Genomic DNA, 16,391 nt, shown 5'->3' with positions numbered 1-16,391 from the left:
ATGGAAGCCCAGAAGTCAAGGAGAAGACCCGTTTCTCTTCCCCTGAGGAAGAGAGCCAGAATGATTTTTCACCCATCGAAGCTTTCTCATTGCATCTGCCTCTGATGTAAGGAATGCAGCAAATTTTAAAAGGCCTGTGACTCAGAACCATGCTCTGTTCATATGAGTGCTTGATGAATACTGATTGAACTAGACCTTAGTAGACAGGAACTATTTGCATGCTATATGACTCCCATGGCTGGAAGATATGGTAGTCATTTAGAATTTTAATTAATAATTAGAAGTCCCTTTATCTCTTCCAATGGACTCATCTTATAAAAGGTCTTATTTTAACTGTAATATTGCCAATATGCTTGTTTCTTGTAGCAAAATTAAAACTTATCACAACTTCTGCGAACAGGATGTCACTTACTATAGGGTGCATAACTTGATCTCATTTCTATTAAAAAGTATTTATCTTTTGTGTGTGGAGCTGTTTCCTAACTTGTTACACAATTAATTGCTCCCACCTACTCTATCGTGTTCCTTCAAGCTATAGACATCACAGGATAGAAGGAAAATAACAAGATTCAAGGTAATAATCGGCATGCTGAAGGGAGAATTCTGCTTTCAGGTTATACTAAAAACATTTTCAGTATTTCAGACATCAAATTTTGAATTGTTTTTGATAGACTGAGTATATAGAGAGACAATGGCTAGACCACAGGACAACAGAACTCTCACCCACAACCTCTAAAGCAATCATTCTAGGAGGCCAAACCCTAACCTCTGTAACAGTCAGTACAGGATGGTCAGGACTTGGTCAATGACTGCCGACTTCTCTAATTTTTGCCCCTGCCTCCAACTCAGGACCAATCAGATAAAACCAAATATGCTTCCCCAAATAATCACATAACATACCCCGCTTCTAGATAGCCTGTCTTCAACTACCCCATGCCTGCAACCCCAATCACAGCATACCTGAAACCTCCCCTTTCTTTCACCATAAAGATTTCTCATGTCTCTGCCTGCCTTTGAGTCACTGCCAAATGCAAGAGATGATGGTTGACACCCTTGTGACAGCAAACTCTGAATAAATAAGTAGCCTCTATTTGTGTAGTCTTTATTGCCACACTTTCAATAGGTAAGTCTTCTCTTGCTCCATTTGCCAGAAAATTGCTTATTATATTAATTCCTTACTTTCCAGTGGTGTCCATAAGAGATTTCCTAAAGGGTTGACTAACATCTAGGTAGCTAAAGGGTTATTTAGAGGTGTAAGTTGTGGCAAAATCAAAACTTACAAATATTAGTTTTATTGTCTTAAAATATTTTGCTTCTTGTCTACTTGTAATCGGATGTGTTTGCCCTTCTTAGTATTATTTAAAAAAAAATCAGAAACAAAGCAAAGATATGTTAAGGAGAGTTTTATTTTAAAGATAGGCAGGATCTACAATTTTACATTTTCCAAGTGTACAAAACTCTCAGAGTAGAGATTCATGTCTGTCGTACCAGCAGACAGATTATTTATAAACTGGGAAAGGGAAAGTTCACTTTTGCCAAACTGAGGCAGAGGGGTGGCACCTTAATATCTTGGCCTCTCTCCAACTTCTTTTCACAATCCACCAGGTAATTGACTCCATCGATGACTATCTGAACAAGCTCAACCTTTGACAGTGAAGAAGATGAATGATTAATTTGAATAGAAGACATCTGCAGGGCATTAATTAACAGGAACAGCACTGGGATAAATGAGAACTTGCCACTTAGATGGACTTCACAACAATTTCTTCCTTCTCAGAGACGGAAGGCAGAGATATAAGGGTTTCTGTCAATCTTTCCATAGTTAAGATGGGGATACTACTTTGTATGTGAAAGCTTTTTTACTATATGAAAACCGTTAGTTTGCATCTCAAACATTTTTTTCCTATCAGTCTATACAATATCAGAGTTTATCTAAAAGTTAAGAGTACAGTGACACCTTTGTGTTGTTCTTTGGCCTGGATCTGAATTCTGACCTGCCACTAATCTGAGCACTGGGTATGCTAATATAGTTCAGATGTCATCATTAATACAGTGAGTGTCTTCCTGAAAAATTAATGTCAAATGTTTGGCAACTAAATCATGTTTGTGCTGTGCTGGGCAAGCTTATTAATGAAATGAAGTTTTACAAATTAAGATATACTTTCTAAAATTCCTGTTCTTAAACTATGTATAGAAGTTTGGTTTCCAAATACTTGTCTTCCTTAAACCATAGCACATCTACTTAATTTTTTTTTCTGCTATGGGATCACCTCCTAAGCAAATGACTTGCACCGCTCCCAAGGAAACCCAAATTAAGAGAGAAATTAGTTAATTCCAGACATACATTATACAACTCAAGAATGAGCAGCGAGGATGGAAGGCATCGTTGAATGTTAGCTCTTAGGCATCACATATTCCAGCTGCCTCCCTATCTGTTTATATGCATAAGGAAACAGGCTCCAAGAGAGGGTTAAATCAGAATGTTAGTCACTACTAACTAAAACACGTATTTTCTACTTATCCCTTTGATCCCTTCCAGTATTGGTGAGAGTATGGTGAGACAGGTCTCTCACTCAATGCCAGTAGACTCTATCTTGGTATAAATCCGGTAGAAAACGTGGTCATAAATAGAGCACCCTGGTTTTAACCCAGGAATTCCTTTCCTAGAAGTATATCCTAACTAAATAACCAGAGTTGTGATTAGAATTATGTATAGAGATGGTCAAATGTACAATCAGGAAAACATTAAATAGATAATAGATTATCTTTACTGTGATTAAAGATCATGTTTTTGAAGAATACTTAATATTGTGGGAAGATGCTCATGATATAATACATTGGAAAAAATTATAACCAGTATTTGGTTATAGTACTAAACATGTATTATAACAATTTTTAAAGTTTTTTGAGTAGTTTTTTCCTCACTTTTATAGTGAGTGCCTAGTATAGTTAGACTTAACATTTTTTTAAGCATTAACTACATTGTTTTCCAGTAATAAATATCTAGTTAATCTTAGAATCAACAGGGCTAGCCTCCCAGATTTTCTTTATTCACTACACCCCACATGATTCAGTAAATTTCAGAAGTTGTGGTATTATAGTTGGTTGTCCCTCAAGTACTTTACCAGAGCTGATAGCACACTGGCTGATCTAATTGTTTTGAGTGTTTCTTCCTTTCTTTTTCCTCAGTGTACCTACTGGTAGGGATATCAATAGGCAGTGAAATATTCACAAACTGGTAAGGAAGAGAGAACTTTGATAATCCACAGATTTAATAACCAGTCACTGAATTATTAAGAGTTGTGTTATGAGAAGAGGCTTTTAAATTAATGATGGGCATAATATGTCCAATGGGACCACATCCAGATAAGCTGGTATAACTTACCACAATCAGTATTTGCTTAGCTTTCAGCTGCATGTTCCTTATGTGCCATCTTTTTGCCTCATTCATTGTTTCAGGCCACACAAAGTCTATGAATCCTTTTCATCCTACATATTCATCACAGAATCCTAAGGATTTTATGAGCACAAACTTATCTAAACCTAGCACATAACATATTTGCTATCTTTAGCCTAAGAAATAAAAGTTTAAAACCATTGAGTATCTAAGAACAGCAAAGTGAAGATGATTGTAGCCTTCACCAAAGAAAATTCAGAATCAAGAGAAAATTCCACTATTTTGCCACCCTCAGAGGGATAGCATAGATGTTCTGACTTTGCAGTAATAAAAAAAAACTGCAGTCCTTTAGCATAACAGAGCTCCTGCTCGCTGAGGATTGTTGGAATAGCTCTCATGGCAGGTCGGTGACAACAGTCCCACTGTGAATTCCTATACTTGCCTATAAATTCTCAGCTCACGTTATGTTTACCTTTATGCAGCTACTTCCCATGGAAGAATAATGTTACAGAATGAAAAGCTAACATAACTCAGGACTTGATGGGCGAAGAGGAGGTCTCGAATTTTGTGAAAATGGTAAGGCTGTTTGCTTTTCTCTATTCTCTTAGGCTGATTTTGTTAGTTCGTGTTACGAAAGTGAGAGAGACGTTACCTCTGATCGACCAATTCTATCTATGTTGGAAATGTCGTACACATCTGCAACTGCGGCAGTGTCCACACCACCTGTGCCACGCTTCTGGAGTCTTAGGTTTTCCAGGATCTTAGAAAAGCGTGGGTCCTAGGACAAAGGGATAATACTTAAATGTGGTAAGAGGCAAAATCGATTCACAATCATTGGTGCATTTACTGATAGAAGACATATAGTGAGAGATAACAGTTTAACTTTATATACTTTAAGTTCTGGGAGACATGTGTAGAATGTGCAGGTTTGTTAAATAGGTATAAATGTGTCATAGTGGTTTGCTGCACCCATCAACCCATCATCTACATTAGGTATTTCTCCTAATACTATCCCTTCCCTTCCCCAAATCCCCAACCCCTGTCAGGCTCCAGTGTGTGATGTTCCCCTCCCTGTGTCCATGTGTTCTCATTGTTCAACTCCAACTTATGAGTGAGAACATGCGGTGTTTGGTTTTCTGTTCTTGTGTTAGTTTGCTGAGAATGATGGTTTCCAGCTTCATCCATGTCCCTGCAAAGGACATGAACTCATCCTTTTTTATGGCTGCATAGTATTCCATGGTGTATGTCTGCCACATTTTCTTTATCTAGTCTATCATTGATGGGCATTTGGGTTGGTTCCAAGTCTTTGCTACTGTGAACAGTGAATCAATAAACACATGTGTGCATATGTCTTTATAACAGAATGATTTATAATCCTTTGGGTATATACCCAGTAATGGGATGGCTGGGTCAAATGGTATTTCTAGTTCTAGATCCTTCAGGAATTGCCACACTGTCTTCCACATGGTTGAACTAATTTATACTCCCACCAGCAGTGTGAAAGCATTCCTATTTCTCCACATCCTCTCCAGCATCTGTTGTTTCCTGACTTTCTAATGATCGCTGTTCTAACTGGTGTGAGATGGTATCTCAGTGTGGTTTTAATTTGCATTTATCTAATGACCAGTGCTGATGAGCTTTTTTTCATGTTTGTTGGCCACATAAATGTCATCTTTTGAGAAGTGTCTGGTCATATTCTTCACCTACTTTTTGATGGGGCTGTTTTTTTCTTGTAAATTTAAGTTCCTTGTAGATTCTGGATATTAGCCCTTTGTCAGATGGATGGATGGCAAAATTTTTCTCCCATTCTGTAGGTTGCCTGTTCACTCTGATGCTAGTTTCTTTTGCTGTGCAGAAGCTCTTTAGTTTAATTAGATCCCATTTGTCTATTTTGGCTTTTGTTGCCATTGCTTTTGGTGTTTTAGTCATGAAGTCTTTGCCCATGCCTGTGTCCTGAATGGTATTGCCTAGGTTTTTTTCTAGGTTTTTTATGGTTTTTAGGTCTTATGTTTAATCCATTTTGAGTTAATTTTTGTATAAGGTGTAAGCAAGGGGTCCAGTTTCAGTTTTCTGCATATGGCTAGCCAGTTCTCCCAACACCATTTATTAAATAGGGAATTCTTTCCCCATTGCTTGTTTTTGTCAAAGATAGTTGTAGATGTGTGGTGTTATTTCTGAGGCCTCTGTTCTGTTCCATTGGTCTATATATCTGTTTTGGTAGAAGTACCATGCTGTTTTAGTTACTGTAGCCTTGTAGTATAGTTTGAAGTCAGCATGATACCTCCAGCTTTGTTCTTTTTGCTTAGGATTGTCTTGACTATACGGGCTACTTTTTGGTTCCATATGAAATTTGAAGTAGTTTTTTCTAATTCTGTGAAGAAAGTCAGTGGTAGCTTGATGGGGATAGCATTGAATCTATAAATTACTTTGGGCAGTATGGCCATTTTCACTATAATTGATTCTTCCTATCCATGAGCATGTAATATTCTTCCATTTGTTTGTATCCTCTTTTATTTATTTGAGTAGTGGTTTGTAGTTCTCCTTGAAGAGGTCCTTCACATCCCTTGTAAGTTGGATTCCTAGGTATTTTATTCTCATTGTAGCAATTGTGAATGGGAGTTCACTCATGATTTGGTTCTCTGTTTGTCTGTTATTGGTGTAGAGGAATGCTTGTGATTTTTGCACATTGATTTTGTATCCTGAGACTTTGCTGAAGTTGCTTATCAGCTTAAGGACATTTTGGGCTGAGACAATGGGGTTTTCTAAATATACAATCATGTCATCTGCAAACAGAGACAACCTGACTTCCTCTCTTCCTGTTTGAATACCCTTTATTTTTTCTCTTGCCTGATGGCCCTAGCCAGAACTTCCAACACCATATTGAATAGGAGTGGTGAGAGAGGGCATCCCTGTCATGTGCCAGTTTTCAAAGGGAATGCTTCCAGCTTTTGTCCATTCAGTATGATATTGGCTGTGGGTTTGTCATAAAGAGTTATTATTTTGAGATATGTTCCATCAATACCTAGTTTATTGAGAATTTTTAGCCTGAAGGGCTGTTGAATTTTGTCAGAGGCCTTTTCTGCATCTGTTGAGATAATCATGTGGGTTTATGCCATTGGTTCTGTTTATGTGATGGATTACGTTTGATTTGTGTATGTTGAACCAGCCTTGCATCTTAGAGATGAAGCCTACTTGATTGTGGTGGATAAGCTTTTTGATGTGCTGCTGGATTCAGTTTGCCAGTATTTTATTAAGGATTTTTGCATCGACGTTCATCAGGGATATTGCCCTGAAATTTTCTTTTTTTATTGTGTCTCTGCCAGGTTTGGGTATCAGGATAATGCTAGCCTCATAAAATGAGTTAGGGAGGAGTCCCTCTTTTTCTATTGTGTGGAATAGTTTCAGAAGGAATGGTACCAGCTCCTCTTTGTACCTCTGGTAGAATTCGGCTGTGAATCCATCTGGTCCTGGACTTTTTTTGGTTGGTAGGCTATTAATGACTGCCTCAATTTCAGAACTTGTTATTGGTCTATTCAGAGATTCAACTTCTTCCTCGTTTAGTCTTGGAAGGGTGTATATGTCCAGGAATTTATCCATTTCTTCTAGATTTTCTAGTTTATTTGCAGAGGGGTTGATAGTATTCTCTGATGGTAGTATTTCTGTAGGATCAGTGGTGATATCCCCCCTTTATCACTTTCTATTGTGTCTATTTGATTCTTCTCTCTTTTCTTTGTTAGTCTGACTCATGATCTATCTATTTTATTATCTATTTTATTAATCTTTTCAAAAAACCAGCTCCTGGATTCATTGATTTTTTTGAAGGGTTTTTCGTGTCTCTGTCTCCTTCAGTTCTGCTCTGATCTTAGTTATTTGTCTTCTGCTCGCTTTTGAATTTGTTGCTCTCACTTCTCTAGCTCTTTTAATTGTGATGTTAGGGTGTCAATTTTAGATCTTTCCTTTCTCCTGTAGGCATTTGGTGCTATAAATTTCCCTCCACACACTGCTTTAGCTTTGTCCCAGAGATTCTGGTACATTGTGTCTTTGTTCTTATTGGTTTCACAGAACTTATTTATTCTGCCTTCATTTCGTTATTTACCCAGTAGTCATTCAGGAGCAGATTATTCAATTTCTATGTAGTTGTGCGGTTTTGAGTGAGTTTCTTAATCTTGAGTTCTAATTTGATTGCACTGTGGTCTGAGAGACTGTTATGATATCCGTTCTTTTTCATTTGCTGAGAAGTGTTTTACTTCCAATTATGTGGTCGGTTTTAGAATAAGTGCGATGTAATGCTGAGAACAATATACGTATTCTGTTGATTTGGGGTGAAGTCTCCCACTGTTATTGTGTGGGAGTCTAAGTCTCTTTGTAGGTCTCTAAGAACAGTGCTCTAAGACAGCGTTCCTCCAAGTGTAGACCCTTGACCAACAACCCCAGCATCACCTGGAAACTTGTTAGAAATGCGAATTCTGCAGGTGGGGCCTAGTAACTTGTGTTTTACCAAGTCCTTCAGGTGATCTCGTGCATGCTCAAGTTTGAGAACTGCTTGAACTAGGAGAGACAGAGAAAGGAGATAGAAAGAACCAGATAGCGCAGAGACTACCTATCTTGATTTGTTACATGAGGAAAAATGTAAAGGCCGTATTCTTGAAGCTACCATCTTTTTCTTACAGCCCCTTAACCTTTTATTCTAACTAATACAAATGTCTTTTGAGGCAAACTTAATTTTTTCTTATTTTTATATTGTAGGTAGAGAAAGTAAGGGTTAAGGAATGGGTAGTGATGTTTTCTCCCTCCACAGTCACATCTGAGCTGATCCCTGGCCCATCAGGGCCGTTGGGCACATAACAGTACCTTGCTGAGCTTTGGGATCCTAACGTGGACACCAGCTCGTAGTCCTGTTCCAAGATTCGAAGGACAGGTCAAAATGTATCCTAGGCGCTCATTCCACATGAACTCCCAGCCTCGTTCTTGGATTAACCGTTCTACCTACAAGTAGAACCACAGCGAATAAATGATAGCATTTTCCAACATCCATTCATTCAGCACATCCCTAGCACCAGTGGGGAAGAGATGTATACCCTCCTCTGGCATGAATGAAATTAAGGTAAATTTATAGTACTCCTTTAAGAGAAAATAATACCTCCCCTACCAGACTATTAAAATGACCCAATTAAGTTAAATGAACCATGTAAATCAGTGGTCCCCAATCATTTTGGCATCAGGGACTGGTGTCTTGGAAGACAGTTTTTCCATGGATCGTAGGGAGGGAATGTTTCGGGATGAAACTGTTGTTCCACCTCAGATCATCAGGCATTAGCTTCTCATAAGGAGCATGCAACTTAGACCCCTCCCATGCACAGTTCACAATAGGGTTTGTGCTTCTATGAGAATCTCATGCCTCTGCTGATCTGACAGGAGGCACAGCTCAGGTAGTAATGCTGGCTCGCCCACTACTCACCTCCTGCTGTGCAGCCCAGTTCCTAACAAACCACAGACCTGTACCAGGTCCATGGCCTGGGGGTTGAGGACCCCTGATGTAAAGCAGTCAACATAGTACCTGGCACGTACTAAGCACTCAATGAATATTGGTGGCATTTTTCATGCCAAGAGAGTAGGAGAATATAGGAATTCTCAGCAGGTAAGTCTATGGTCAGGCTACATTCTCTGTCATCTCTATGCTTAGAATAGCTCAGAGCGATATTAAATAAATAAAAAAACAAGTAATGATCCACAGACTTCCCTAAACCACAGTGGAATGGGGAGGTAAGCATAATAGCTTTCTAATAACAAGAGAAAGTCACCTATGTTCTGAAGCACCACCTTGGAAGTTCCACTCCAAAAAATGCCTTGAGGCTGGGTGCAGTGGCTCATGTCTATAATGTCAGCACTTCGGGAGGCTGAGGCAGGCGGATCACCTGAGGTCGGGAGTTTGAGGCTAGCCTGGCCAACATGGTGAAACCCCTGTCCCAACTAAAAATACAAAAAATTAACCAGGCGTTCGTGGGGTGACCGCCTGTAATCCCAGCTATTCATGGAGGCTGAGGCAAGGATAATCAACTTTCACTTGAACCCAGGAGGCGGCAGTTGCAGCAGTGAGCTGAGATTACGCCACTGTACTCCAGCCTGGGTGATGAGTGAAATTTCATCTCAAAAAAATTAATTAAAAAGGCTTGATTTCTAGAAAAAAAAATTAGCTCCATCTTGGAAGTTCCCATAGTGTCTTCGTTCAAGAACAAACAATATGGTAATTTTATTTTAATAAATATCCAGAAATCTCAGATAACATCTTACTTCTTTTAGTCCACGACAGAATCGCTCAAATACTCGTTTCATATTGCCTCCTTTTTCCATTGAGATTACCCTGGTGTGATCCTCCTCATTTATCCAGATGAGAAATGTCTTATCATAATTATGCCTAATGAAGAGAGAAATATGGTACTGAGTGTTAATTGCATTTGTTTCAACACAGGAAAACTCCCATTACCTCCCTAAGCTTGATTGCTTCATTTCACCTTCCTCATTTCCTAGATGGCCCTAATCTCTTAACTGTGCCTGAACAAGTATGACAAAATAATGTTACTTTGACAGAAGGAAGATTAAGACCAACTCTCACCCTTAAAGATGTCATGTTTTTACCAAACAAGAATATAATTTCCCCTAGGTCCTCTGACTATGATGACAATTCAACTGTATGACATTTGGCTTTGACACAAGAACGTTTTGTCTCCTAAAAGATTCAACCAAAATCTTGTGCTTTAAAAAGGAGATGGGTTATCTTCCACCCAAGATGTTTAAGGTATGCAGCATTTCACAGGTTTGCTCCATAGATTCTGCCTGTCCATCCCTACAGAGCAGCTGCATATGAACACTTTTATTTCTGCTCCTTCAGGTACACTCATATGACCTGTCAGGGTGCAGGAGGCAAAGTGGGCTGAGGCCTGTTGGCCAACATAAAACGCGTGTGCACTAGGTATCAGTTCTTTTAGGGTTTTTCTTAAATCCTCAATATTTTTTACGTTTTGCTCTTTTAATGTTATGAAACAGATTATCTGTGAGGTCAAATAATATGAAGTAAATTTTTTCTTAAAAGCCAGCCTTTTTTCTCATGCATAATTCATGCAAACCAGGTCATATTTCACACATCTTAGAAATATCACAATACTTAGATACACACACACACACAATTTCCAAGTAGTCTTTTTCGTTTAGCTCATCTGGGCATGCTGTCAGCTGCAGTACACAGAAACTCCGGGTTAGGATAAGCAGGTGATCTCAAAGAGATCCTCTGCAGATATTGCAAATGCGAAAATGCTGCATCCATACCAGATTCCCCTGGCATCTGGCCAGTCACGGGCCATCCCAGCACATGTTAATAAAGGGGACACTGGCTTATCAAACAGAAAGTGGTCCTGTAGGCCAAAAGGGATAAAGCAGAGAGGAGAGACTGATGAGATCAAACAGGACTGCAAGTGCCAGGTGAACAAGTTCCAACTCACTTATCATGGCTGCTGTCTCTTAGCAGTGGTTCCTAGCTTTGGCTGCGCACTAGAATCACCTGGGAGCTTCAAACAATGCCTACTTCCCATCCCCCAGAGATTCTGACCTAGCTGTTATAGACTGGTCTGGGCATCAGGACTTTCTAAAAACTCTTCAGGTGATTCTAGATTCTAGTGTGCAGCTCATGTTGGAAAACACTGGGTTAGTCCATATGGAACTCATTACATCATTGTGGAGTGGGTATACACTACCAATGCCAACCCTATGCAGTGGCTGAGTGAGCAATGAATGAGGGATACTATCCTGAAAAGGCTGGTCTACACACTGGTCATTCTCTGTTTCTAGTATTATTGTTTTATTATTTATTTCATTAAAAAGTATTAGAGATGTACAATAATGACAATAAATAAAAATAGTTACCATTAATGCTGACTGTGCCAGGCTCTAGATTACAGGCTTTTATTTCCTTTAATCTTCACAACTCTATGAAATAAGTGTAATTATTCTATTTTATAAATGAAGAAAACAGATTCACAGAGATCAAACAACCTGTCCAATAGGATGGTTGTAGGAAGTAGCAGAGTAAAGATTCAAATCTAGACTTCTGTGACTCCCAAGCCTGTGCCTTTAACCACTGCGATGTACTACTCCACATACCAAAATCAAAGTCAAGACTTTTTTTTTGCAATGTGTATACTATTTCTTGCATAGCTACACATGTACTCTACAGTGAGATATATTCAAATATGATTACTCTGAGGTAAGAAACCAAGTGGATGTGGGGAGAGGAGTCCTACAGTCTCTAAGTGGGAGAGATCAGAGACTTCAGCCAGGAGAGGACTGTGACCTGCCACCGCCCAGGGAGCACCATGTCCCTTAAGCAGGAAACCAGCGTGACTACTTGAGGTAGAGGGGAGCTTATTCTGTAACTGGGCAGGAAAATAGTTGGCCTGGTGGCCACAGGGACGAGGAGACTAAGGCCCATAGGCCATATAGTTGGCCTCTCTGGTTTGGAAATGAGGCATCTTTCTTAGCATTTGCATATTTTGAAATAACAAAATTTTGTTTCTGCTTTTTTTTAAGAGTTAAAAGTTACTTTTGAAAATGCTATCTTGTTTTAGCTCTGCTAAGACGAAAATAAGTAAGGGACTTGAGTTTTGTGCACCCTGGTGCCAGAGGGAAGCTGTGGTGAACATGGTGGAAGCAACAGGAATCAACCCCACCAGGAAATGCAGAGGCTGACTCCACAAGAGTCAGGGTAGGCCTCCCACCTGGAATTTCCTTTCTAGATTCTCCTGGCTTCCAGGATTTTCTTTGGCTGTGATAATGGAAACCATCTTCTGGGCACAGACAGGACTTCCACACCTAACTGTTCCCATTTATCAACAAGCTAGGAGATCCTCCATTCATCTCCACCCTCCTATCCGTAGGCACCATCTCCATATTGGAGTTTCCTATGCAGATTTTATCCATAGAATATTTCAGTGTTTTGACAAGTACGATGTATGGCCTCATCTTTCTTCCTTATACTGAACACGTAGATGCTCTTGGGCTGAGCCCAGGGGTGGAGCCCCGCAAGCTCCCGGGCAGGGTAAGGGCTTGAGCAGAGCACCAGGAGAGGCCTTCCTGTGCAGGTCAGAGCCCTTGGTCCAGTTCCTCTCCAGGGAGCCCCATCTGCTACTCACATCGATGAGCCGCTGCTGATCCTGCTCCGTCATCTCGGACAGCTTGTAGTAGCGGCCAGCCAGGTCCCCCTTGAGGCCCTCCAGGGCGGTGATGGCCACGTTCTCCACCTCCCTCCGCTCGGCCCGGGTGCAGGCGGGCGGCAGGCTCAGCCCACGGATGCTGCGGCCGGTGCGCACCCGAGAAGACAGCACATAATGTTCATCGAACTGCCCTTGGGTGATCTGCCAAGCAGAGTGTGGGGTCACTGCAGCCAGCCTCGGACCACGGTCCTGCCAGCCACAGTGGGTTCTAATCTGCTGATCCGCAGTTTCCCTGGGGACCCTCAGGCACTGTGCACGACTGCACAATCCATAAGTTGGATACATTCTGGAAGTCTTGGGGCAGGGGCCTTCGACTAGTAAAGAGGAAAGCTGTTTTAAATAGTGTGGTCTGGGGTCCTTGAACGTCACTGGGTGGTTTGGGATGAAAAAGGGAGTAGCTTTAGGAAAGGTTTAAAGTTCCCAATGACCAACCCTTCCCTGATTGTATTTATTTTAAAAAACAAAGACTTTGGGACCTTCCTAACCTTCTCTGTGGCCCTCCAGGGGGAAGGCCATGCCAGGGCAGTCAGTGCCTTCCAGGGGTATCTGACTCAGAGCGGGCAACCCCTCTCTCCAGGGCTCTTCCCCTTGGGCTCTGGAGTGCCAGCTTCGTGGGGAGGGAGAGGGAGGCTGGAGCTTACCTTGGATGCGTCCAGATCCGTTGTGTGCTTCATCACTCTGGGGTCGTAGCCGTTGTGTCTTAGTTTGATGACGGGGTCAAAAAGGTCAGCAAACACCTGCAGGAGGGAGGATGGGTGTTTCCTCTTTAATTGGTTCACCTACTATTCAAAGACCTTTCCATTCACTTGCCCCTTCTATCTTAAAAGCCAAAGTTGATGCCCTCCTCTGAAATTCTCAGGACTATCATGTAGGAAATGGATGTGAGAATGGATTGGTTAATAATAATAATAACAAGAGAGAAAGCCTTTTGGAGGCATCTTGCCCCTTGAGACAGGGTGGAGCTGGTGAGTTCTGTTATCTTAGCCTCTCCCTGAGTGATTCTACCAAAATCACTGCCATCAGACTGAGCAAGAAAATACTTATGGTTAGGAATTTAAGGAGTTTCCTAGACATGTTTGCCTTTGTGGGTTACAAGAAGCTACCTGATCAGAGGCTACACAGTTTTATGCTTAAGGGAAAGTCAGATTCTAAACATTAAGCTACATATGAAATCTGTTGAAAACCTGGCTATGCCAGAAGAAAAGTACATAGCAGCAGTTCGGGCAAAGCAGGGACCTCTCACCCTGTGCGGACCTTCCCCAGCCCAAACTATCTCGTGCAAAATCTTTTCTATAAACAAAACCTCAGGCATATCCTTTACGTTTAAAAAAAAAAAATGTTAAAAGAAGTTGTAACAAAGCACCCTGCAGACTTTGGGAGCTGTGGGAAGTGGGGAGGGCTTTGGGTCCATAGAGCTACCGCTAGCTTGGGACCCAAACTAGACCCAGGGTTGTGCACTGCTGTACGTAAATGAGCCACCAGTCGTGTTTATTCAAGATGGCTCCCTCTCTTCTGTATGGCTGCCTTTCTAGGGAACTGCCTTCGGCTCCCTGCAACAGAAGAACCCAAAAGGGTGGACCTGAAGGAGGAGGGCTGCAGGCATTTGCCTCAGCCGAGAGGCTGCTCTGTGGAGGGGACGCATGGTGGCTGAGCGCTGTTCCAGCCGACCACCCTGTGCTTCAGCATTGAGGATGAGGATGCCGAGGTCATGGGATTTATCCAAGAGACTTGGTGAATTCAGTAGTCTGGGCTACAGTGATTGTCTAATCAGTAATAGGAGAGAATTCAATAATAGAAGTAATAGGAGAATTCCTCATGTTCCTAAAGATACACTGAACCCTCCTCCCGACACCCACCCAATAAAACTCAGCCACAAACACATCAGCTCCTAATGTCTTACTGGTGAATACACACCATTCGATTTTATTGTTTCTGTACCAACTCATCCCCTCGACAAGCTCAGAGTTCTGTCATGCAATTCATTCCTCCACAGGGAGGGATCTTAGCACAGCAGCAAGGGAAGCCTTGTCCCTGGGAAGCTATAGACCTCATTGTTTCAGAAAGCATTCCAGATGGTTCTGCTGGAGTTGGCTTCCCTTTATGGGAGCCCTTCCTGAGAAGGTAGAAAGTTGGCCCCATAGAGAAGAAAAGGACCCCAGGACTGTGCAATTCAATCATATCCAGAGCATCCCTCCCACCCTGGAACCAGCAGCCAATAGTTTTACCTCATAGGACTCCTCGTCACCAGCCACCATGCCCACAGTCTTTATGAAGGGATGGCCAGGGTTGTCCACTCCAGTCTGGATGCACTGGTCCAGGGTGTAGCCGTTGGGCGTCACCTTGTTGCGAAGCTTGGCATAGATGGCGGGGGTGAGGCACTCAGCCATGCAGTTGTTGTGCTTGCGCAGGTCTGGGTAGTCTGCGCTGTGTGGAGAGGAGGGCAAGCTGTCAGCCAGCAGCCCCTGAGGAAAGGGGCCAATGGAAGGACTTGGTGTTTGCCTATCCTTCCACTAGGCTCCCTTCAGCCAGCAGGCACAGGGATACTTGGCTAGAACTGCTCAGGAGTCATACATGAAGACACCAGGTTTCAAAAAATGAGCAAGTTCCACGAGAGCAGGGACTTTGCCTTTTTGAGAACAGTCCCTGGCTATTGAAACCAGTGTTCAGTAAATACCTTCTGGAATAACAGAAATCAAAATGGGTGCTGTACACACCCTGGGGTGTGTACTGATTGAGGAATAGGAGATTCAGGACCACCACAGCCTTAAACACAGGTCACGTCACCTCAGGAATTCCCCAGGTACATGGTGGTTGCTGGCGATTCCCTCAGAGATCCTGATTTCCATAAGAGACAGTAAATGTCTCTAAGAGACACCTCAGTGGTTTTCCTCATCTCTCATCCATACCTGCCAATGTGGAATTCTGCATGCCACTCAGACTCTGCTCAGCGCACACTATCTCATCCATGGCAGGGTTCCAAGGGCTGAGAAAACACGTCTATTTTCATCTCTCTCATGCCACTCCTCCACTTTCCATCTGCAATGTCCTTTAGAGCTGACACTTACAGTCAGTACTACGATATCCCTTTTTTCCAGAAGGAGGTAGAGCAGTGAGAGAGGCATGGGTCTGGAATTGGGGGGCCTGGATTTGCATTTGGCTGCACTAGCTATGTGAACTTGGGCACTGTTTAATTTTTCTAGGCCTTCATTTCATCACCAAAGGATCCTAAGATGAATAAGATACTCCATGTAAAGTGCTGGTCATACATGAAAGTGCTCCACAAATGTTAACTATCCCCATTATTACTATTCAACTGGACTGCAAGCTCTAAGCAAGAATGAGGACGCTACACTTCTTTGTATACACCACAGGTCACTGGTTTAACGAGCCTCATAATGATTTTCCATTTTAGTCTTCCTCAAAAGCAAAAAGGACCCTTGCTAACAGTTTGTAGCAGGGGAAGGCATATTTCTTGCTGGTCTTTGAAGCTTTTCTGTGTTTGTGTTTGTTTTGTTTGAGATGGAATCTTGCTCTGTCGCCAGGTTGGAGCGCAGTGGTGCTATCTCGGCTCACTACAACCTCCGCCTCCCAGGTTCAAGCGCTTCTCCTGTCTCAGGCTCCCGAGTAGCTGGGACTACAGGCGTGTGCCACTACACCCAGCTAATTTTTTTGTATTTTTAGTAGAGATGGGGTTTCACCATCTTGGCCAGGATGGTCTCAATCTCTTGACC

At 41.9% G+C, this 16,391-nt stretch overlaps 1 protein-coding gene across 2 annotated transcripts in view; it reads right to left on the bottom strand.

The window, feature by feature from the left end:
* Positions 1-1,388: 1,388 nt before the first annotated feature.
* The window catches only part of CKMT2 (creatine kinase, mitochondrial 2), a 31,828-nt gene continuing 16,825 nt past the window's right edge, over positions 1,389-16,391 (bottom strand). Inside the window, exons 3-10 of one of the 2 annotated variants that reach the window (XM_017870935.1) lie at positions 14,886-15,084; positions 13,302-13,397; positions 12,580-12,801; positions 10,721-10,806; positions 9,689-9,812; positions 8,249-8,383; positions 4,050-4,175; positions 1,389-1,644 (exon numbers count right to left, since the gene is read on the bottom strand). In XM_017870935.1, coding sequence (XP_017726424.1) covers positions 1,504-1,644; positions 4,050-4,175; positions 8,249-8,383; positions 9,689-9,812; positions 10,721-10,806; positions 12,580-12,801; positions 13,302-13,397; positions 14,886-15,084 — 1,129 coding nt within the window. In that variant the 3' untranslated portion in view covers positions 1,389-1,503. The remainder of the gene's footprint in view (positions 1,645-4,049; positions 4,176-8,248; positions 8,384-9,688; positions 9,813-10,720; positions 10,807-12,579; positions 12,802-13,301; positions 13,398-14,885; positions 15,085-16,391) is intronic. The other variant, XM_017870936.1, reaches the window with a different exon arrangement.

This window comes from Rhinopithecus bieti, unplaced genomic scaffold, assembly GCF_001698545.2.
Source record: "Rhinopithecus bieti isolate Rb0 unplaced genomic scaffold, ASM169854v2 scaffold_5216, whole genome shotgun sequence".
Taxonomy (NCBI): domain Eukaryota; kingdom Metazoa; phylum Chordata; class Mammalia; order Primates; family Cercopithecidae; genus Rhinopithecus; species Rhinopithecus bieti.
Note: the sequence above shows the minus strand (reverse complement) of the source record. Positions and strands in the feature narration are given on the sequence as shown.